We start from the raw sequence: 24046 nt of genomic DNA, 5'->3' as shown, positions 1-24046 counted from the left end.
TTCCTTCCTTATTGTGCATTCCTGGCATCCTTGAAGATCAGTTGACCATATTATCTGCATGGATTTATTTGTGGGCTCTCTATTCTGCTCCATTGGTCTGTATGTCTCTTTAAGCTAGTCCCTTTGATTATTGTAGCTCTGTAAAATATTTTGATATCAAGAAGCATGATGCCAGCTGGGCACAGTGGCTCATGCCTGTAATCCCAGCACCTTGGGAGGCCAAGGCTGGTGGATCACCTGAGGTCAGGAGTTCGAGATCAGCCTGGTCGATATGGTGAAACTCCATCTCTACTAAAACAAAAGAAAAAAGAAAAAAGAAAAAAAATTAGCTGGGGGTGGTGGCACCCACCTGTAATGCCAGCTACTTGGGGGGCTAAGGCAGGAGAATCACACGAACCAGGGAGGCGGAGGCTGCAGTGGGCCAAGATTACACCATTGCACTTCAGTCTGGGCAACAGAGTAAAACTTCCTCAAAAAAAAATTTAAAAAGTATGATGCCTCTAGCTTTGTTCTTTCACAAGACTGATTTGGCTAGTCCATGATTTTCTGTGGTTCCATATGAATTTTAGAACTGCTTTTCCTGCTTCCACAAAAAGAAAAAAAAAAAATCCCATCAGGATTTTGAGAGGGACTATAGCGAACCTGTAGCACACTTTCTGTAATACAGGCTGGATATGCCTCATATGAAAAGTTTGGGATCTCAACTGTTTTGGATTTTGAAATATTTGCACTATACTTGACACAGGTTGAGCATCCCAAATCTGAAAATCCTGAATCCAAAACGCTCAACAAGCATTTGAGTCATGTTGATGGCTCAGAAAGTTTCAAATTTTGTAACAGCTCAGATTTTTTTTTTTTTTTTTTTTGAGACCAAGTCTCATTCTGTTGCCCAAGCTGGAGTGTAGACGTGCGATCTCAGCTCACCTCAAGCTCCACCTCCCGGGTTCAAGCGATTCTCCTGCCTCAGCCTCCCGAGTAGCTGGGACTATACAGGCACGCATCACCATGCCCGGCTAATTTTTGTATTTTTTAGTAGAGAAGGGGTTTCACTATGTTGGCCAGCTAGTCTTGAACTCCTGACCTCGTGATATGCCTGCCTTGGCCTCCCAAAGCGCTGGGATTATAGGTGTGAGCCACTGCACCTGGCAAGCAGTTGAGATTTTCAAATTTGAGATGCTCAATCTGTATGGACAATTTAACAATACTAAGTGTTTTAAATTCATGAAGATCTATTAAGTGTCTTTAGTTTCTTTTTTGAGAAGGAGTCTCGCTCTGTCGCCCAGGCTCGAGTGCAGTAGTGCGATCTAGGCTCACTGAGTAGTTGGGACTACAGGCATGGGCCACCATACCCAGCTAATTTTTGTGTTTTTTTTTGTTTTTTTTTTAAATAGAGACAGGGTTTCACCATGTTGTTCAGGCTGGTCTTGAACTCCTGACCTCAAGCAATCCACCTGCCTCCACCTCTCAAAGTGCTGGGATTACAGGCGTGAGCCACTGTGCCCAGCCCAATTTCTTTAGTTTTATGGTTCTCAGTATTGCATGTATCTCACCTAAGGAGGTGAAAGGTTAAGCTTACTCTTATTTTATTCTTTATGGTGTCAATATAAATGGGATTGTTCTCCTAATTTCCTTTCCAGATAGTTCATTGCTAGCGTATAAAAATGCAACTGATGGCGGGGCACGGTGGCTCATGTCTGCAATCCAACACTTTGGGAGACTGAGGCGGGTGGATCACCTAAGGTCAGAAGTTCAAGACCAGCCTGGCCAAAATGGTGAAACCTCGTCTCTACTAAAAATACAAAAAGTTAGCTCAGTGTGGTGGGAGGTGCCTGTAATTCCAGCTACTCGGGAGGGTGAGGCAGGAGAATCACTTGAATCCAGGAGGTGGAGGTTGCAGTGAGCCAAGGTTACGCCACTGCACTCTAGCCTGGGCTACAAGAATGCAACTCCATCTCCAGAAAAAAAAAAAAAGCAACTGACTTTTGTATGCTGACTTTGTATCCTGCATCTTTACTACATTTATTAGTTCTAGTAGTTTTTTGTGGTGTCTTTAAAGTTTTCTATATATAAGATGTCACCTGCCAAAAAAGACCGATTTCTTCCTTTCTAATTTGGATGGTGTTTACTTCTTTTTCTTACCTAATTGCTCTAGGGAGGATTTCCAGTACTATATTGAAGTGATAAGAGCAGGCATCCTTGTCTTGTTCCTTGATCTTAGAGAAAAAAGTGTCAGTTTTTCACCGTTGAGTATGTTAGCTGTGGGCCCTTATTACATTGAGATAATTTCCTTCTATTCCTAGTTTGTTCAGAGTTTTTACTGGGAAATGGTATTAAATTTTGTCCAAGGCTTTTTCTTCATCTATTGAGATGCTCATGTCATTTTGCTTCTTTATTGTTAGTATGGCATATCACATCAACTAGTTTTCATGTTGAACTATCCTTGCATCCTAAGGATAAATCTCACTTAGTCATGGAATATGATACTTGTACCTTGCTGTTAGAATCAGTCTGCTAGTATTTCACTGCAGAGTTTTGCATCTATATTCATCAAGGATATTGAGCTATAGTTTTCTTTCTTGTGTCCTCTTTGTCTTGCTTTGGTACTGGGATAATGCCTACCAATGAATTTGGAAATATTCCTTCCTCTTCAGGTTTTTTGGAAGGCTGTGAGAAGGTCTGAAATTAACTTTTCTTTTAACATTTCATTGAATTAATCAATGAAGCCATCTGGTCCCATGCTTTTCTTTGTTGGAAGGTTTCTGACAACTGATACAAGTGCTATAGCAATTGCAGGTCTGTTCACACTTTCTATTCCTTCATTATTTAATCCATTTATGCCTAGTGTTCCATTATTTGAACGCTAAGTGTGTGGGAGTTATTAATATCCTACTGCTCAGGGGCATAACCAAGGTCTGATTTTTCAAATTCAAAAAATTGCAATTTCAGGTATAAATGGGTTAACCATGAAACATTCTTTAATTACTTCTCCAAGACTCAATTCTATAAACTGTACCCACTCTGATAATGACAGTTCATGGACATCTCTTGACTGTAAACTACTTGAGGAAAAAGATTTTTGATCTGTACACTCACATCACAGTACCTAACAGTGCCTCCTAAAATGGAGGAATATAAAACAGGAATAAATCAATAAATACTGAAGTCACTTTCTCTTTTTCTTTTGAGATGGAGTTTCGCACTGTTGCCTGGGCTAGAGTGAAATGGCATGATCTTGGCTCACTGCGACCTCCACCTCCCCAGATGAAACGATTCTCCTGCCTCAGCCTCCCGAGTGGCTGAGATTACAGGTGCCCAGCACCACGCCTGGCTAATTTTTTGTATTTTTAGTAGAGATGGGGTTTCACTATGTTGGCCAGGCTGGTCTCAAACTCCTGACCTCATGCAGCCTCCCAAAGTGCTGGGATTACAGGTGTGAGCCACCACGCCAGGCCTAAAGTCACTTTCAAAATTATGCATTTATCATTGATACTTTTGACAGTTTTGTGTTTAAAATTTAATCCTAAAGTCATACTCTGTTTATGTCTCTCAATGCTATGTATTATTGGTTCAGTTTGCTAATGAAAGACTATGAGGCACTATTAAGAAAAACAAAAAGAAAACCTATATTTAACATAAATTTTAGACTAAGAAATGCCCAAGTCCAAATTGCACACAATAGGTAAAACTGCAATTCTCAAAAATATGTTCTTCCCATCTGTTTTACACATCTGAATGCAGCCTTCAGGACAACAATAAGAATGCTGGTGGAGTATGATTTAAGCGTTCAAAGCAGCATCCTCTATTTGCGTAAAGAGAGGTTACCGGCTGGACGCAGTGGCTCATGCCTGTAATCCCAGCACTTTGGGAGGACGAGGTGGACAGATTACTTGAGGTCAGAAGTTCGAGACCACCCTGGCCAACATGGTAAAACGCCATCTCTATCACAAATATAACAAAATCAGCCGGGTGTGGTAGCACGTGCCTGTAATCCCGGCTACTGGGGTGGCTGAGGCAGGAGAATCGCTTGAATCCGGGAGGTGGAGGTTGTAGTGAGCCAAGATTATGTCACTGTAATCTAGGCTGGGCAACAGAGCAAGACTGTCTCAAAAAAAAAAAAAGGGATACCATTCAGGAAGTTATAACTTTCATGTTTTACTCACAGCTCTTACATGAACTGAGTTATCTGGGGCAATTCAGAAACTCTGAACCTCAGCAAACTCATTTTCAAAATGTCTAAAAGCAATCTGAATATTGAGAAACACCATAAAAAAGACCAAGTTACACTCTACCAAATAAACAAACAAAAATAACTGGACTCACTGAGGGCTAGTTTTATTTGGTTCCCTTTGTATTTTTTCTCCTTGTTGCTATCATTTATTCTTCAGTATATGAGAGTAGCCCAAGGAAAACACAACGAGCTTTTGCTGTCTTTCAGAAGTTTTGGCCAAAAGTTTAAAAGCACAAGAAAAATCCTTTTTAAAACAATGTGTAAATGTTTCCAAAGTCAAATGAGATTTTGATTTTTAATCAAACACACATACATAACACTTTCTATATATATAAAAAGCAAGGCCCTAAATACTTTACAAGCATTAACTTACTTAATCCTCATAACATCTCTATAAAGTGATAAAACCCAGATGGTCTGACTCCTAATCTATGACAAAGATTTTAAATAGGATACTAACAGGATAAAAACTTCAAACTTTTCCTTCCTGCTTGGAAAAGTTTGAAGATACATGTTCTCATTCACTATAGGTTCACAATCTCTTACTCATAATTCTAAAGTCCCCTCAATTTATTTTTTTTGTACATACGCACATACGCCTATCCCTCCATGTTACTCTCTGGTGGTAGGATGGGTGAATTACTGCTTATTCTTCCAATTTACATCTTGACTTTTATTAACATTTTCACCAGAAAGGCTTTGCTGAACTTTGAGAGAACCATATGCTAAGAGATATAAACTATATTAGCCAGAAAATCTTAATACCACTAGCATTCTCAAATATATTAGAATTTCAGGATCATTCCTCTGCTTTCCTGCTCAAGTCCAAATACTTGTTGACAATCTTTAGAGGCAGATCTTCCACTTGGAGAAAACTCCATTTGCCATGTCAACACAGAGCCAGCCAAAAAATGTGATAAGGGCCAGGCACGGTGGCTCACACCTGTAATCCCAGCACTCTGGGAGGCCAAGGCAGGAGGATCACCTGAGGTCAGGAGTTAGAGACCAGCCTGGCTAAAACAGTGAAACCCCATTTCTGCTAAAAATACAAAAAATTAGCCAGGTGTGGTGGCGCACGCCTGTAATCCCAGTTACTCAGGAGGCTGAAGGAGAAGAATCGCTTGAACCCAGGAGGTAGAGGTTGCAGTGAGCCGAGATCATGCCATTGCACTCCAGCTTGAGCAACAAGAGTGAAACTCCATCTCAAAATAAAAAAAGTAGCAAGCTTGGAGGCCGGGCTCTGTGGCGCACACCTGTAGTCCCGGCACTTTGGGAGGCCAAGGCGGGTGGATCACCTGAGAACATGAGTTCGAGATTAGCCTGACCAACATGGAGAAATCCCGTCTCTACTAAAAATACAAAAAATTAGTCAGGCGTGGTGGCGCATGCCTGTAATCCCAGCTACTCAAGAGGCTGAGGCAAGTGAATCACTTGAACCCGGGAGGGGGAGGTTGTGGTGAGCCGAGATCACGCTATTGTACTCCAGCCTGGGCAACAAGAGCACAATGCCATCTCAAAAAAAAAAAAAAAAATGTGGTAAAAAAAAATGTGGTAAAAGAATCGAAGCATCAACTCTTTCAAAACTGGCCTACGGACATTTTTCTCATTTAACAACCAGCACTATTAACATTCAGGAAAACTAATTTTGAAGTTAGGAGAAGAAAGTTATCAAAGAAAAAATATCATTTTGAATCTGCTCTTACTCTTCTTGTATTACCCATCACACAAAACGTATACATTATTTCTTTCTCTCCCTCACCACCATACTGAATCAATGACAAATCTTTTTGATTCTGCCTTATTATATCTCAGCCACATTGTCTCTACTTTCCCGTATCTCTTTTTCTTTTTTTTTTGAGAGAGTCTTGCTCTATCGCCCAGGCTGGAGTTCAGTGGCACGGTCTCGGCTCACTACAACCTCCACCTCCTGGGTTCCAGCAATTTTGCTTCCTCAGCCTCCCGAGTAGCTGGGATTACAGATGCGTGCCACCACGCCTGGCTAGTTTTTGTATTTTTAGTAGATACAGGGTTTCACCATGTTGGTCAAGCTGGCTTCGAACTCCTGACCTCACAATCCGCCTGCCTCGGCCTCCCAAAGTGCTGGGATTACAGGCGTGAGCCACCGCACCTGGCCTCCCATTTCTCTTAAAACCAGAAGTTTCAGCTGGGTGTGGTGGCTCATGCCTGTAATCCCAGCACTTTGGGAGGCCGAGGAAGGCGGATCATGAGGTCAGGAGTTCGAAGCCAGCTTGACCAACATGGTGAAACCCTGTATCTACTAAAAATACAGGCCGGGCACGGTGGCTCAAGCCTGTAATCCCAGCACTTTGGGAGGCCGAGGTGGGTGAATCACGAGGTCAGGAGATCGAGACTATCCTGGCTAACATGGTGAAACCCCGTCTCTACTAAAAATACAAAAAACTAGCCGGGCGTGGTGGCGGGCGCCTGTAGTCTCAGCTACTTGGGAGGCTGAGGCGGGAGAATGGCGTGAACCCGGGAGGCGGAGCTTGCAGTGAGCCGAGATCACGCCACTGCACTCCAGCCTGGGAGACACAGCGAGACTCCGTCTCAAAAAAAAAAAAAAAAAAAAAAAAATACAAAAATTAGCCTGGCGTTGTGGCACGCACCTGTAATCCCAGCTACTCGGGAGGCTGAGGAAGCAAAATTGCTGGAACCCAGGAGGTGGAGGTTGTAGTGAGCCGAGACTGTGCCACTGCACTCCAGCCTGGGTGACAGAGCAAGACTCCATCTCAAACAAACAAACAAAAAAACCAGAAGTTTCTCCATAAATCTGGCAACAAAACTTGATCTCAACTGACATGAGGCTATGTCCAGTCTTTATCCCACTTACAGTGAATACTAACATGCTATATGCTGCTAAACTATTAATATTTGCAAGTATTATGTTTTTCATTGCCCTTGGAAAAGTTCTAAAATCTGGAATGTTGAGAAGTATGTCTGGCCTCCAAGAAGATGTGAATAAGGAATTGTGGACCTAGCTCCCTGTCTTGACTGATGAGAATCACCTATAGACTAAATAAAGCACTGGTACCAAGGGCTGGGTGTGGTGGCTCATGCCTGTAATCCTAGCACTATGGGAGGCCAAGGCAGGAGCATTGCTTAAGGCCAGTAGTTCAAGACGAGCATGGGCAAAGTAGTGAGATCACTTCTCTACAGAAGATATAAAAACTAGGCTGGGCATGGTGGCCCATGCCTGCAATACCAGCACTTTGGGAGACTGAGGCAGGCAGATCATTTGAGGTCAGGAGTTTGAGACCAGCCTGGTCAACATGGTGAAACCCTGTCTCTACTGAAAATACAAAAAAAATTAGCTGGGCATGGTGGCGGGCGCCTTAATTCCAGCCCCTTGGGAGGCTGAGGCATGAGAATTGCTTGAATGCAGGAGGCGGAGGTTGCAGTGAGCCAAGATCGCACCACACTGCACCCCAACCTGGGCAACAGAGACTCCATCTCAAAAACTGTAATAATAATAAAAAATAAAAATACAAAAACTAGCTGGCCTTGGTGGCATGTGCCTGCAGTTAGAAGGCTGAGATGAGAGGACTGCTTGAACTCAGGAGGTCAAGGTTGCAATGAGCCATGATGGTACCACTGCACTCCAGCCTGGGTGACAGAGCAAGACCGTCTCCAAAAAAAAAAAGTACTGGTACCTGATCTTCGGAATCAAAACTGGGATAAATATCTGGGTTTTTGTTTATTATGAGCACCCAGGTGCTTCTTTTTTTTTTTTTTTTTTTTGAGATGGAGTCTCGCTCTGTCACCCAGGCTGGAGTACAGTGGCGCAATCTTAGCTCACTGCAAGCTCCGCCTCTCGGGATCACACCATTCTCCTGCCTCAGCCTCCCCAGTAGCGGGGACTACAGGTGCCCACCACCATACCCGGCTAATTTTTTTTGTATTTTTAGTACAGACGGGGTTTCACCGTGTTAGCCAGGATGGTCTCGATCTCCTGACCTCATGATCTGGCCGCCTCGGCCTCCCAGAGTGCTGGTATTACAGGCATGAGCCACTGCGCCCAGCCTCCAGGTGCTTCTAACTTATATGACCAGCCCAACACTGTCCTAGGAACAAACCAGTGACCTAATGAGCTAACATGAACCAAACTGATAACACTTGCCCAGCTAAGTGAAGTGATGGTAGATGTATAGTAATTATACATCAAGATTAGTTTGGTAACTTAACAAATCTCAGCAATCCCTTACTCCCTTCATAACAGAAGTGTGCAGAATACAACTTTTCTAAGAGAGTATCTAAGGAAAATGTTGAAGTGAACAATTTAATCTGAGTCTTCTCCCTGCCAGCAATGCTTAGAACGGAGTAAAAGGGGGCAGCATTCTGGCATTACTCTAGACTCAGGGAATCCCTGCAACTGGTGGAAAACTCCTACTCAAAAAGATGTACAAACACGTACAAGGATGCTTTTTGTCCTTGATAGTAGGGGCTAAAATTTCTGGACACTATGTTAGAGTTGCTGTTACAGAGAAACTAAGTGCTATGGATCTGTGGTTTCAGGTGAAGTAGAAAAAGAATGAATTTAGAAAATTGGAGGTTCAGGTTAGAAGGTTGTGTGTTCTCAACAAAGGAATGAAGGTCTGTTGAAGATTTTGTATGGTGTGAATCCAAGTCACAAAGGTGAGCTGGGATCCAATTAGCTTCAATAGCAACAAATCTGAATTGAAGTCAAAGATGAACCTGTGGTTCTAATCAAAGGTAACTTACTTTAACCAGGAACACAGAAAACAGGGAGGGTGAGCTCAGCTTGCACCTAATGAGTTTATACTCATAGAGAATATTACAATCTTAATTTATACACGTCATCTGCTTTTATGCAATCGTCTAGGACAGTGGTCCTCGACATTGACTGCACACTAGAAGCATGCTAGGGCAGTGCTCCTCAAATTTTACTGTGCATAGGCATCATCTTGAGACCTTGTTCCAATTCAGCAGGTCTGGAGTGGAACCTGAGTCTACATTTCTCACAAGTTTCCTAATGATCCCCATGTATGTGGTCCTCAGACCACAACCCACATAGCAAGAACCTAGAGAACTTTTAAATATAGTTGCCTGGATCCCACTACTGAAAGACTTAATTATCTGGAAATGCAACCTGGACATTTGTATTTGTGACAGCTTCCCTGGTGTCTCTAATGCCCATCTAATGTGCCATGCTGTAAGTCATTATTTATATTTTATGAGTGGGGGATGGGGTCCCAGTTTTAGCTAAGATGGAGAATGCACACTCCACCCTATCTTGTCCGTTGATCACAACTAAAAATCCTGGAAAGAACACATAAAGCAAACATACAAGGACGCTGAAAAGTAAGTTGAAGCAAGCAGACTGGGAAGAGAAATCAAAACTCAAACAGTAGTGAGTTTCCTGTTTTTTTCCTCCCACAAATGTCAGCTTAGACTTGAGGACAGCCCAAATCTAACTGTGCAGTGAGTGGAGACAGAGAAAAGTTTCAAGAGAAACTCCTTCTGGATAGAGAACCAGAAAAGACGATGAATGGGAGAGGGACAATGGGGAGGGGTGGATACCTGTAATTTTTCTTCTCTCTCAGCTCTGCCTCAAAGCAAGTTCCAATTCTGAGTCTGCACACCTGTGGCTGGTAGTGGTCTCCTAAACTCTTAAAGAAAGTTCTTCTGACAAAAGAACTAGGAAAAAGATGATGATCTGAAGAGTATGGAGGAGGGAATTCATTTTATTTTTTTCTCTTAACTTTTCTCTCTCTCCATTTTGTCCAGGAAATGAGCCCCTCCACAGAAAACGTATGAGCGCACGAAGAAGCTAAAATCCCAGTTTTCTCACTAAAGAACCACGAAAAGAAACTCTTGGGAGCTTGTGTACAAGGGATATCATGGAAAGGAGAAAAGTCCTCCACATTTGTGTATACAATCTCAAGTTTACCACCAAGATGCCCATGTGTGGAACTGACCCAAGACTGCAGAGCAAAGGCTTTGAGAACTGCACAATGGCACGGATGGCACACCTGGGACCTGAACGGCAATACAAAGGTTTTGAAAACTAAGTTCAAATTGGATCCGCAGCCCACAGAGGCAGTCTGAACCTAACCAGGTTAACTGCCCGCTAAAGCAAAACCAAAAAACTAAAAATATTTTTCCAGAGAATTTTAACAGCATCCAGTCTTCTAACAAAATATTCAAATGTCCATGACATACTCCAAAATTATGTGATATATGAAAAATAAGGAATCCAAGATGTCTAACGTCACACAACACACAAACAGTTAAAACAGGGCTAAAACTCAGTTTTCTAACTATATGCTCAGGGCTTTCTCCACAGCCAGGTGACCTTGCTAGACAGTACAGTAACCCCAAAGTTAAGGGCTTAAGATACTGAACCAAATTAATTATTTAAACCTGAATCTGACCAAATGACAGAAATAAAAGAGTGTCTATTTTGCTTTCTTATCTATCTCGAGTTCAAATACTGAAGACCCCACGGACCCAAATCTCAAGGTGACTAATCTTCAGAAGACTAGGCTCTACTTCTACTCCTCCAGGTAGTGTGTGCTCATTCTACCAGCAACAAATATTCCAGCTTAGGCCACTTTTTCTTTTTTTTTTTTTTTTTTTTGAGATGGAGTTTCACTCTTGTTGCCCAGGCTGGAGTGCAATGGCGTGATCTTGGCTCACCGCAACCTTTGCCTCCCAGGTTCAAGCGATTTTCCTGCCTCAGCCTTCCTGAGTAGCTGGGATTACAAGTGCCCGCCACCACGCCCGGCTAATTGTATATTTTTAGTGGAGACGGGGTTTCACCACGTTGGTGAGGCTGGTCTCCAACTCTTGACCTCAGGTGATCTGCCCACCCTCGGCCTCCCAAAGTGATGGGATTACAGGTGTGAGCCACCGCACCCGGCTAGGCCATTTGTTTTTTAAGACTTAAAATTTCTGCTCAGACTCGGCCAGTCACGGTGGCTCACGCCTGTAATCCCAGCACTTTGGGAGGAAGAGGCGAGTGGATCACCTGAGGTGGGGAATTCAAGACCAGCCTGACCAACATGAAGAAACCCCATCTCTACTAAAAATACAAAATTAGCTGGGCATGGTGGCACGTGCCTATAATCCCAGCTACTCGGGAGGCTGAGGCAGGAGAATCGCTGGAACCTGGGAGGTGGAGGTCACGATGAGCCAAGATCACATCATTGCACTCCAGCCCGGGTAAAGAGCTAAAATCCATCTCCAAAAAAAAAGGAAAAAAAATTCTGCTCAGACTCCCCTCTTTGAAATCTTTCCTCTCTAAGGAAGACCAAATCATTCATTCTCCCTCTTCAGTGATACCATTTCACAGTAATAGTCTTTGTAATACTTTTTAAACTCCTTTATTTGCCTGTTGCTCACCTGCTATGGAATTTTCTGACTTCTTTAAGGGATATCTTATTCATTAATTCTTCAGCTCCAGGGTCTAACATAGTACATAATATAGGTATTCAATACGATATATATATTTTTTTTTGAGACAGGGCCTTGCTCTGTCGCCCAGGCTACAGTGCAGTGGCAAAATCATGGCTCACTGTAGCTTTGACCTCCTGGGTCCCAGCAATCCTCCCACCTCAGTCTCCTGAATAGCTGGGACCACAGGCATATGCCATCAGACTCAGCTAATAATTTTTAAAATTTTTTGTAGAGAAGCAGTCTCCCTAATGTTTCCTAGGCCGGTCCCTGTTTTGTTAAAACTTTGACAATACACCAAGTATTATGCCAGGCATTCTGCATGTTATCACAATTAGTCTTTATAAGCCTATGAACCCACTTTTCAGATGAGGAGAAAAGCATGCAATTGAGGTAAAGTAACCTGCCTGAGGTCACATATTTAATAAGCCTCAGGTGTGAATGAATTCACGGAGGCTTACTTTGTAGTAGAAACCACTATCATCTGGGCAGTCAGATTCTCACTTTATTAAGTTTTGTGGATTTCCATAATTATATCTCTGTCCTGATCATAGATATTAAAAGATAATCTAGCTGCAAATATATCAGCTATAATGCTAAACTGGAACATACCAAAATTAAAGAATATTCTTAACTCTTTTTTGTTTTCTTTACTCCTCTAGGCATCAAAGGGAAAAAAAGCATGTTTCTAGGCAACCCATTCAGAACAAAGAATACATACACGATGAAATAGATACAAAACCAAAATCCAAGAACCCTAAAAGAAGCTAAAATTTTGTAATTACATAAGCAAACAGATTTATTTCCTACTGTTTCGGATTTTGATGCCGGTGGTAGGAGAAGAGTTACTGCAGTAGCAGAAGAAAACGCATGGTAATTAATAGCACAAACTTAATTCCTTGCTAGTTGGGCAACCCTGGGCAAGTAACCTTTTAGAGTCTCTTTCCTGAAGTGTAAATGTAACACCATTTCCCTTTAAAAAAAAAAAAAAAAAAAAGAAAGAAAGAAAGAAAGAAAAGACAGGGTCTATGTTGCCCTAGGCTGGCCTTGAACTCCTGGGCTCAAGCAATCCTCCTGCCTCAGCCTCCCAAATAGCTGGGACTACAAGCAAAAACCATCATGCCCAACATCAAAGGATTGCTGTGAGCAATTAGACAATACACAAACTACATATTACAATGCCTGGCACTTGGCAGGTTATTAGAAAAATGTTTAGAAAGTACAAAAATCACTTTTTGCTTCAAGGTAACAGGTATTGATCCACCCCATTGTAGAGCCAGAATTTCCTCTGAACACTACTTCAGTTCATTTTAACTAGCTTTCTTCCTATTATGGCAGCCCATTTCACACTGTGCATGTCATCTGTACCTCTGCTACTACATCACTACTTCTGCTACAGAGTACAGTAGAAGTTTCTACTGTAACCTGCAGCATCTCCACCGGTCTGAAACATAAACCCACTGAACAAAGACGGTAATTCAAAAGACAATGACCACCAGTTTCCACAATGGAAAAGACCAACACTTACCATTTATGTTTTTCTTGGCAGATTATTCAACCAAGCACTTCACTGAAAGTAAGACTTCTCAGGTATCAAAAGAACAATTTATCTACCTTTACCTATAGAACTACTGATGCCTATTTCCTATGGTGTCTTAATAAACTGTCTAAAACTGCTTCACCAATTGTTTGCTAAGTATTGTATTTAAAACCAGTATTTAAATAAAATGGTTTCTTTGATTTATTAAACAAAAAATAAAAAATAAACAATCACTTACCTTCTATCTCCACCAAAGGTTCTTGGGTAAACTCCTGAAAGAATTTGTAGAAGAACTTACTACAAGCAGCCAAAACAGCCTTGTGAGCCTTAAAATGGTGTCCTAGGTAAAATTAAAAAAGAAAGAAAATAATACACAAGCACGAAAATCAAATGTATAACTATATAAAAGACTGAAAAATCATATAAAACAAAAAATAGGTTTTCCTTCATTACATAACTATATAAATTATTGAACTCAATGCAGAATATTCTTGGCAGCTATCTTGGCAAATGTTAATCTCAATTAGATAGGAAGCTAAAACTTCACTTCAAATCCCTTTAGTTTTATAAAGGCTAATTTACAACGCTAGGTAAGGAGCCTCTTGCCACTTTGTTATTTCCAATTAAGCAGTGAGAGGCATATCCAACTCAGTTGAAACTGCTAAATAAAAAGACAACCCTTTAAAAGGTCACATATCATTTGGAAAAAGAGAAAAAAGCCATAAACACAAAGCTGGATATGTCTGCTATGAAAAACATTTTAATATGCCTAATATTTGGAGGCTCCATCTATGGCAGACCCATAATTTTAAAAACAGCTTACCTTGAGAAACCTATTTTCACTAAACAGAAAACATACACAAGCTGGATTTCCTTTTATTATAGAGACAACTTCGAAGATTGGTAAAGACCCTATTTTATTTTGGAGATTGTCAAAGGGGGTATGAGTGCTGCAAAGGAATCTCTCTCCTTCTCCCTTTTAGACCATTTGGGAAACTATAAATCAACACTTCCCAAATGACTCCTGTGAGGGACTTCTCAAAGAAGCTTACCAACAAGAGGCTATCAACCAAACATTTTGAGACATCCTGTCCCCAACGCCATCATCTTGCACTCAACAGGATGTAAGAAGTTAAAATGAGATGAACACCAGACTACGTGGAAAGCGTGACTGATCAACCAGTCTTCTGCAGCACGCTCTGTGAGAGTGGACACTGACAAGTGCAATCTGGTCTGCAGGCTTTGGTAGGGAGACCATAGAAAATGTGGTTTTTTTTTTAAAAACAAAAACAAAAACAAAGGCGGGTGTCCGAAGGACAGAAAAAAACTGAAGCCAAAAATGCTCCTCTGCCCACTGCCCTACCCACCGTCGACAATTAGGGTGATGTCAGTAAAGCGGTCCTGCTCTCGCTGTTCATTCAATCGGTCCAGGATCATTTTATGATGTTCAGGGAACTCCTGAAGGCATTCCATCGTCTCTTCAGCCTCCATGGCCATCGGGCTGCTCTACAAAAGAAGAGCATGATAATATACACCCATGAGCTCGGGCCGAGGAACAAAACCCCTAAAGCATAAAACAACAACAAAAAAACCCAGCAACGTGAAAAGAAAGGGGGAGGGTGAAGCAAGAGGAGAGAAGGCGAGGGAAGAAAGGCGAGCCGAGCGGCCGCGGCGCGTTAGGGGCCGGAGTCGCGGCCGCGGGACTCCGAGCCTGACCTAATTGGAGTCGGGAGACGCGAGCTGGAGCGGGGTGGGCACAGCGCCGGAGGCTCCAAGCGCCGGGGCGCGCAAGTCCAACAAGGGAGGGGACTCGACAGCGGTGGCGGCCCTCTAACGGCCCGCCAAGCCCTTCTGCCCGGCCGGGGCTCCCGCCGCCCCGGGACCCGGTCCGGCCCGCGACCCACAACGACTCTCGGGTCGCCTCTCCCTCCCCCGCCCTCCCTCTTCTCCCCCGCCCCGACCGGGCCGGCACTCACTGAGGGAAGGAGGAGCGGCCCAGGCTTGCGCGTCACTTACGTCGACGCACAGCGTCACCACGTCAAGCTCCGGCTTACGCGGACGCCTTCCGGGCGCCGACCAGCAAAGGAACGGGCCACGCCCCTGTCCACACCCCTCAGTGGATGGGCGGGGCCCAGCGCGGGGATTTGGCGCTCAAGAGAGGCAAGGACTTGAGCTCTGAGAAGGAACTGGGCTGCGGTCGATTTGAGCTCGTGGAGGGCCTGGCAGTGCCAGAAACTGGGAACATAAGTCGCCGCCCTTCCACCTCCCACCCTCCCTAGCTTGACTTCAGGGGCGGACACTTCCCGACCCGAGCCCAGAATGAACTCGCCAACCGTCCTCAACCCAGCTACTGCGCGGCCCCTTCCGCCCCGTCCTGCCCCGCCCCCTTCCTTCCGAGACCTCGGTCGACCCGCCTTACCTAGCTCGTGGGCCGTCCTCCTTCCTCTCGGCCCCTCAGAGCCTCTTGTTCCCTGCTTTCCCCTCCCAGGGCATAATGCGCCCCACACCTTTCCTGACCCCTAACCCGTGGCTCGTCCTCCATTTTCTTCGTGAGAATAGGGGCTCCCCTTCTGCTCGGGCCCGCTGGCGCACGTGCGCTCGGTTGGGCACCCGGGCGGCCGCGGCGCCGCAGCGGCAACGACGGGCGCGAGCACGTTCGGGCCGCCCGGGATCTTCCTCGGCGAAGCGCGCCCTCCCCGCGCCCGGCCGCAGCACGTGTTTGCTGGGCTCAGGACCTGGGGCTGCTCAGGATTATTTACACCGGATCCCCTTACTGCAGACCTTCCCCACTCCATTAAAGAATCCAGGCCGGGCGCGGTGGCTCACGCTTGTAATCCCAACAGTTTGGGAGGCCTAGGCGGGCGGATCACATGACGTCAGCAGTTCGAAACCAGCCTGGCCAACATGGCGAAACCCCGTCTTTACTAACAAAAATTATACGGGCGTGGTGGTAGGCGCCTGTAATCCCAGCTACTTGGGAAGCTGAGGCAGGAGAACAGCTTGAAGCAGGGAGGTGGAGATTGTAGTGAGCCGAGGTAGTGCCACTGCACTTAAGCCTGGGCGACAGCGCGAGACTCCGTCTAAAAAAAAAAAAGTCCAGTGACCCACAGTCAGCTGCATGTGACTGCTTCCTTGATTCCTCCAAAGAAATATATATAAATAAATTTTGAGGATAATTCTATAATTGAGATTTATTTTTTTCTCAAAGAACTTGAGAATTGGGATTAGGGAGGAACTCAAATAGCTATATGCTAAAAATGTAATCATTATTTCAACAGACATGTATTGAGAATCCTAGTACTAGGCACTGAGAAATCGAGCTGTGAACAAGGTACATGTGGTTTCTGCCTTTCTGAATCTTAAGTCGTAGAGTCCATAGATATTTTGAACACTAATTGCCTAGGTGCTTACTGATGAGTTTTGCAACACCTGAAGAACAAAGTAACTCGGTGTCAAGGAAAGCCAGTTGACCTGTAAGAAGAGATATGGGCGGGTGCGGTGGCTCATGTTTGTAATCCCAGCATTTTGAGAGGCGGAGTTGGGGAGGAGTTGTTGAGCCCAGAAGTTTGAGGCCAGCCTGGGCATATAGCGAGACCCCATCTGTATTAAAACAAAATAATGTTTTTAAGTGATGTGAAGTCTAAGTGTTCTTAGCCAAAAGTATAGCACATGCAAAGGCACCAGGATTATAGCATTCAGGAAACTGAAAGAATGTTGCTGGACGCACAAGGGTGCCTTATAAACAGTGTTGAAGATGTTAGATTTTCTTTTTGCAAGGGGAAGCCTTGACGTATGGTGACATCCTAATGTTTGCTTTTTAAAGAGATAATTCTAGCCTTAGTGTGGAGAACAGATTAAATGGGAAAAGCTGCTAAGAGTAGAGATCAATTGGGAGACTGTTAGTAATGTAGATGAAACCATGGGGGAAAATGGAACTAGAGAGCTGGTCAGAATCTAGAGATAGGCTGGGCGCAGTGGTTCAGGCCTGTAATTCCAGCACTTTGGGAGGCCCAGTCGGGGAGGATCGCTGGAGCCCAGGCGTTCAAGACCAGCCTGGGTGACATGGTGAAACATCGTCTCTACAAAATACAAAAACATTAGTGATGGTGTGCACCTGTTGTTCCAGCTACTTAGAAGGCTGGGGTGGGAGGATTGCTTGAGCTTAGGGAAGTTGAGGCTGCAATGAGCTGAGATGGTGCCACTTCACTCCAGGCTGGGCAACAGAGTGAGACCCTGTCTCAAAAAAAAAATCTAGAGGTAGAACCAACATTGGCTATAAAGCATGCCATAGATACTAAATAAATATTGCTGGATATATTGGTGACAAGGGAGAAGGAATAGTCAAAGATGGCTCCTGGATTTCTGGCTTGAGCCTGTAGATTGTTGGTACCATCTACCAAACTAGGAAATACAACTGGCGGAGCTCGATGGGGAGAGAGGATGGAACGAGAGGTGTTATTATAAGGAGATGATGTTAGAAGCCCTTGGATATATGGGCCTACATATAGTTTAGGGAAGAAGACTAATGGTAGAGATAGAGATTTGCAAGTTTACAGCATAGAAGGAATATTGAAGTGTTAAGAATAGATGGGATTGTTTAAAGAGAGTCTGCAGGGGTGATAGGCTAGCAGCTTGTAGATTGAATTGGTGTTTTAAAATATTATCATCAGCTGGGCGTGGTGGCTCATGCCTGTAATCCCAGCACTTTGGGAGTCCGAGGTGGGTGGATCACGAGGTCAGGAGTTTGAGACCAGCCTGACCAACATGGTGAAACCCCGTCTCTACTAAAAATACAAAAATTAGGTGGGTGTGGTGGCATGCGCCTGTAATCCCAGCTACTCGGGAGACTGAGCAAGAGAATCGCTTGAACTCGGGAGGCGGAGATTGCAGTGAGCCCGAGACCGTGCCACTGCACTCCAGCCTGAGCCACAGAACCAGACTCCGTCTCAAAAAAAAAAAAAAAAAAAAAAAATAGGCTGGGTGCGGTGGCTCACGCCTGTAATCCCAGCACTTTGGGTGGCTGAGGCAGGCAGATCATGAGGTCAGGAGATCGAGAGCATCCTGGCTAACACAGGGAAACCCCATCTCCACTAAAAATACAAAAAAAATAGCCAGGCATGGTGGCGGGCTCCTGTGGTACCAGCTACTTGGGAGGCTGAGGCAGGAGAATGGCATGAACCTGGGAGGCAGAGCTTGCAGTGAGTGAGCCGAGATCACACTACTGCAGTGCAGCCTGGGTGACAGAGCGAGACTCCATCTCAAATAAATAAATAAATAACACATAAGTTAAATTAAATAGTATCATAATCGTTACTATTCACACAGTCCGCCACCACTGCCTGGCTAATTTTTTGTATTTGTAGTAGAGATAGAGTTTTGCCATGTTGGCCAGGCTGGTCTCGAAGTTCTGATCTCAGGTGATCCACCTGCCTCCGCCTCTCAAAGTGCTGGGATTACAGGCATGAGCCACGTGCCTGGCCGTGGTGTTTCTTAAGATGAAGAAATTATACAAAAAATGGGCTTTTTGGAAATTCCAGTATATAGGGCCGCTCTTCTTTTACAGCAATTGAATTTAACCAAATGGAGAACCTTTTTCTATATAGCATTTGAGCTGTCCAGTTCACTACAATCCCCACCAGTTTCTAATGTTTTGGACTCAGCTATCTTAATTCATTTTCCTTATTTGCTTAGTGCCTAAAGGCATTTGAGTTTGGGACTCCTATTCTATAGGGTCAGAATAGAAGAGAGTGTAAGACTTTTTACCTAAAAAGTATCAATGTTTATGGATTGAGTTGAAAAGGAAGAAGCTGAAAGGACTGAGTACTGCAGCTGAAGAAAGATGGAAAACTGGAAGAGTATGATATCAATAAGGCCGTGAAAGGAGAGTGTTTCAAAACAGAGGGTGTGGGCCAGGTGCAGTGGCTCATGCCTGTAATCCCAGCACTTTGGGAGGCCAAGGATCACCTGAGGCCAGGAGTTCGAGACCAGCCTGACCAACATGGAGAAACCCCATCTTTACTAAAAATACAAAATTAGCCATGTGTGGTTACAGGCACCTGTAATCCCAGTTACTCTGGAGGTTGAGGCAGGAGAATCGCTTGAAACCGGGAGGCGGAGGTTCAGTGAGCTGAGATGGCGCCATTGCACTCCAGCCTGGGCAACAAGAGCAGAATTCCGTCTCAAAAAAAAAAAAAAAAAAAAGAGAAATTGTGGTTAGCAATGCCAAATGCTGCCAAGTGGTCAGGCTAAAAAAAGATTGGAAATGGTCTGGTATATTTAGCATCATGAATGTCTTTGGCAGAAGACCTTAGCAAGAAAAGATTTAACGAAGTTCTGAGGGGAAGAAAGGGGAGGTGAGAAGTCTATATTCAGGTAGGTTAAGAAATAGCTAGGAAAATTGGGACAGCAATTTTAGAACTTTCATTTAAAAATGAGAGAAAAAAAAAAAAAGAGATGAAAGGAGTACCTGTAGAGTCTAGGCAGTTTTACTATTTTTGTGTGTTTGGGTGGGAGAGACTTAGGCTATTTAAATGGTGAGGGGGAAGGATCCAGCAGAGGAAGAAGATAAAAGTACAAGAGGAAAAGGAGTAATTGTACAAGAGAGGGATTAATGGATTGAAAGTTCTTAGGAGTGTAGATTAGCTTTCAAGAAGTTAAGGAAATTCCTATCAAACTGAAGACCTCTATTTTCTTCCTTAGATAGATGGTCATGTCATCTACTAAAAAGTCAAGAATAGGAGAGAAAAAGTGTTTGTGTGTTGGGGTTGAAGAAGTTTCATGAGCTTGAAAGATGTATTAGTTATTGAAGGCAAGGTAACCAATTACCCCAAATCCTAGTGGCTTAAAACAATATTATTATTTCACACTTTCTGTGGGTTAGAAATCTAAGTGTCACATAGCTGGGCTTTCAGGGTCACTCACAAGGCCCCTATGGAGTTGTCAGGTAAGGTGGCTTTAATTTCAAGGCTCCAGTGGGGAAGGATCTGCTTCCAAGGTCACTCAAGTGGTTCTTGACAGAATTCAGTTCCTCCCTGGCTCTTAGACTGAAGACTTCAGTTCTCCACAAGGCCTCTGTTCATGCCAGGCTCTCCACAGGACATGGCAGCTAGAGTCCATCAGAGTGAGAAGGCAAGAAGGGGTGAGCAAGACAGAAACCAAAGTCGTCTTTTATTCCAATCTCAGAAGTGACATTCCATCACTTTTGCCATATTCTATATTTTAGAAGCAAGCCACCAGGGTCAGCCTACACTCAAAGGAAAGTAATGACACAAAGGCACAAATAGCAGAAGGCATGATCATTGGGAACAATCATAGACGCTGCCTACCACAAAACAGAATGGAAAGGATTTGAAATGGACCCTGGACACAGTAATAACACAGTAGCATCAACAGGAAGCACAGCAATAACAGCATGCAGTAGGAGTTGGTGGCCAGGAATTTATATGATAGCAATCTGCCAGACATTATGATTTCCACTAGTAACATTGATAGTCAGGTACATGGTAAATGACTTAGAATGTGTTATTGTTAAAACACAGTTCCCTGTGGTGCAGATGTTGTGCCAGTTAATAATAAGCAGATTTATAGATTTTCTGTGGAATTGAAATAGATTATTCAAACTTAGTAAGAATTGACAAATAGTTCTGGCTACCCTAGTGGTATCCAGGCACTTTTATATGCTTCAAGGCAACATTAGGAAGGAAATAACAGAGTGGTTAAGAAGGTTGGTTTGACAGCCTGGGTTGAAATCTTGTTTCAACCTATTAGCTGGGTGATTTCAGGCAAGTAGTTTAACTTCATTAAGCTTCCATTTCCTCACCTTTGAAACAGTGTTGTGGGAAGCAAATGAGGTAACATACAGGAAACACTTGGATTAGTAGCTGGTATACATTAGCTTTCAGCAAGCGGTCATTATCGTTATAGTCCAGCATAAGATTTACATTCTATCTGCTGGACTTAAAAAAAAGAAAAAAAAGTGGTCGGGCACGGTGGCTCATGCCTGTAATCCCAGCACTTTGGAGGCCAAGGGAGGCAGATCACAACATCAGGAGTTCGAGACCACCCTGGCCAACATAGTTAAACCCCATCTCTACTAAATACAAAAATTAGCCGGGTATGGTGATGCGCCTGTAGTCCCAGCTACTCGGGAGGTTGAGGTAGGAGAATTGCTTGAACCCAGGAGGCGGAGGTTGCAGTGAGCTAAGATGGCGCCACTGTACTCCAGCCCGGGTGACAGTGAGACTCTGTCTCAAAAAAAAAAAAGCATTTATGAAACAAAAAATGAGCTTGTCTTTGTGTTTGTCCAAAGGAACTGAAAATTCAGGGCATCCCCAATGAGCCCTCAGATACAGCAAGATTAAAAAAGGATCATGACAGGTCCAAACTTTTGGAAGAGCACATGATATTTTACATATGCCACAAATAAGAAACTGACACAATTGTTGGGGCTATTTCCTTCTTTTCTTTTTCAGGCAACCTGCTGTACTCAGGAAAGTAGCACGCACTTAAGGAAAGTTATTTAGCTGTTTCCCAGCTGGTGGATATTGGCCTTTACTTACATAGTAAACTCTAATGCTGGCTTGGAAACTCCCAATTTTGGGGGCACTGCATCATTCCTGTGGTGCTGGGAAAGAAAGCAGGACAGGGGCCAGATAGCAAAAATCACAGAAGATAGTGTGCTAAGTAGGAACTGCACACCAGGCCAGAAATTTTCTTTTCAGCAATGTTGTTCACAGTGGCGGTTAAATCCTTTGTCCACGGTGGCTCAAGCCTGTAATCCCAGCACTTTGGGAGGCCGAGACAGGTGGATCACAAGGTCAGGAGATCGAGACCATCCTGGCTAACACAGTGAAACCCCATCTCTACTAAAAAATACAAAAAACTAGCGAGGTGGCGGGCGCCTGTAGTCCCAGCTACTCGGGAGGCTGAGGCAGGAGAATGGCGTGAACCTGGGAGGCGGAGCTTGCAGTGAGCTGAGATCTGGCCACTGCACTCCAGCCTTGGCGACAGAGCGAGACTCTGTCTCAAAAAAAAAAAAAAATCCTTTGTCCAAATTTGGCTCTTGTCCCATCTTGGCATAATAATATGAAAAGCAATAATAACGAGGTGTGGAAATAGTTGCTGCTCTCCTAGATTGGAGACCTCCAGGATGTTGTTACTTTCAAAGGGTCCACTAATATCCAAGTACTTCTGCCTTTATTGTTTTGTTTTTATTGCAAACTTGGAACTCATTGGACCCCGCTCCTTCATCTTTTTGTGGATCAACCTCTTTTCCTCTACCTCTTAGTGCTGGAGTGTCCCAGTTCATAACCGTTTTTGTTTTTTTTTGTTGTTTTTTTTGTTTTTTTTTTTTTTTGAGACAGAGTCTTGCTCTGTCGCCCAGGCTGGAGTGCAGAGGTGTGATCTTGGCTCACTGCGACCTCCACCTCCCAGGTTCAAGTGATTCTCCTGCCTCAGCCTCCTGAATAGCTGGGATTATAGGTGCCTGCCGCCACACCTGGCTAATTTTTTTCTGTATTTTTAGTAGTGGTGGGGTTTCACCATGTTGGCCAGGCTGTTTCTTGAACTCCTAACCTCATGATCAACCGCCTCAGCCTCCCAAAGTGCCGGGATTACAGGCATGAGCCACCGTGCCCAGCCAGTTCATCACTTTAAATGTCATTCTAATATATTTGGGATTAAATCTGTTATGTTAACATTTGTTTTCTACTTGTCTTACTGTTCTGTTACTTTCCTCTTCTTTCTTACCTTATTTTGGATTTTTTAATGATTGTAATTTCTCTATTAACTTGATAGTTATACATTCTTTTAGTGGTTAACCTAGAGATTACATCATGAATTCTAGACTTAAAACATCTAAATCAGTTACCCTGTTCCCAAACAATGACACTTTAATTTCCTTCATTCTCCCTCCACCCAGGTCTTTTGCTTTTTAAATTCATGTATTTTAAATCCCAGAAGACATTGTTTTGATTGTTTCACGTGGTTAACTTCCATTCAGATTTGCACACAAGGGTAAATCCTTTATGTTACGCATTATTTAATTTCTACTTCCAAACTTCAAACTATTTTCACTTTCTGGTGGTGACAAATTCTCACAGATTTTGTCTGAAGTCACCTTTATTTTCAGTTGCTGGATAGGCAGTCTCTAAGATGATTTCCAGAGAAGGCCAGTACTACAGTGAGGAGAGTGAGGCATTTGTCTGGAGTGCCAAAAACTCAGAAATCAAGATAAGTAATGGTTTAACTCAACTTTTTTTTTTTTTTTTTTTTTGAGATGGAGTCTCACTCTGTTGCCCAGGTTGGAGTGCAATGATGCAATCTCGGCTCACTGCAACCTCCACCTCCCGGGTTCAAGCGATTCCCCTGCCTCAGCCTCCCAAGTAGCTGGGATTATAGGCACGTGCCACCACACCTGGCTAATTTTTTGTATTTTTAGTAGAGACGGGGTTTCACTATGTTAGTCAAGCTGGTCTTGAATTCCTGACCTCATGATCTGCCTGCCTCGGCCTCCCAAAGTGCTGGGATTATAGGTGTGAGCCACTGCACCTGGCCAACACAACTTTTTCTTTTTTTTTTTTTTAGACAGATTCTCACTCTGTTGCCCAGGCTGGAGTGCAGTGGCACTATCTCGGTTCACTGCAACCTCCACCTCCTGGGTTCAAGCGATCCTCTTGCCTCAGCCTCCCAAGTAGCTGGGACTACAAGCAGGAGCCACCCTATGTGGCTAATTTTGAGAGGTGAAGCTAGCTGGACTTCCTGGGTCAAATGGGGACTTGGAGAACTTTTCTGTCTAGCGAAAGGATTGTAAACACACCAATCAGCACTCTGTATCTAGCTAAAGG

The 24046-nt window shown here is 43.7% G+C and overlaps 1 protein-coding gene across 39 annotated transcripts in view; it reads right to left on the bottom strand.

Moving 5' to 3' along the window:
• ZNF131 (zinc finger protein 131) overlaps positions 1-24046 on the bottom strand; it is a 113391-nt gene that overhangs the window by 38351 nt on the left and 50994 nt on the right. For 6 of the 39 annotated variants that reach the window (XM_073993384.1, XM_073993404.1, XM_073993388.1 and 3 more), the window contains exons 1-3: positions 15622-15824; positions 14570-14708; positions 13441-13542 (exon numbers count right to left, since the gene is read on the bottom strand). In XM_073993384.1, coding sequence (XP_073849485.1) covers positions 13441-13542; positions 14570-14699 — 232 coding nt within the window. In that variant the 5' untranslated portion in view covers positions 14700-14708; positions 15622-15824. Of the gene's footprint in view, positions 1-13440; positions 13543-14254; positions 14709-14918; positions 15825-24046 lie in introns of those variants that run through there. The other 33 variants (XM_005556823.5, XM_073993405.1, XM_065546212.2 and 30 more) reach the window with 13 other exon arrangements.

This window comes from Macaca fascicularis, chromosome 6 (genome assembly GCF_037993035.2).
Source record: "Macaca fascicularis isolate 582-1 chromosome 6, T2T-MFA8v1.1".
Taxonomy (NCBI): Eukaryota; Metazoa; Chordata; class Mammalia; order Primates; family Cercopithecidae; genus Macaca; species Macaca fascicularis.
The sequence above is the reverse complement of the archived record's forward strand: the minus strand, read 5'-3'. Positions and strand labels throughout refer to the sequence as shown.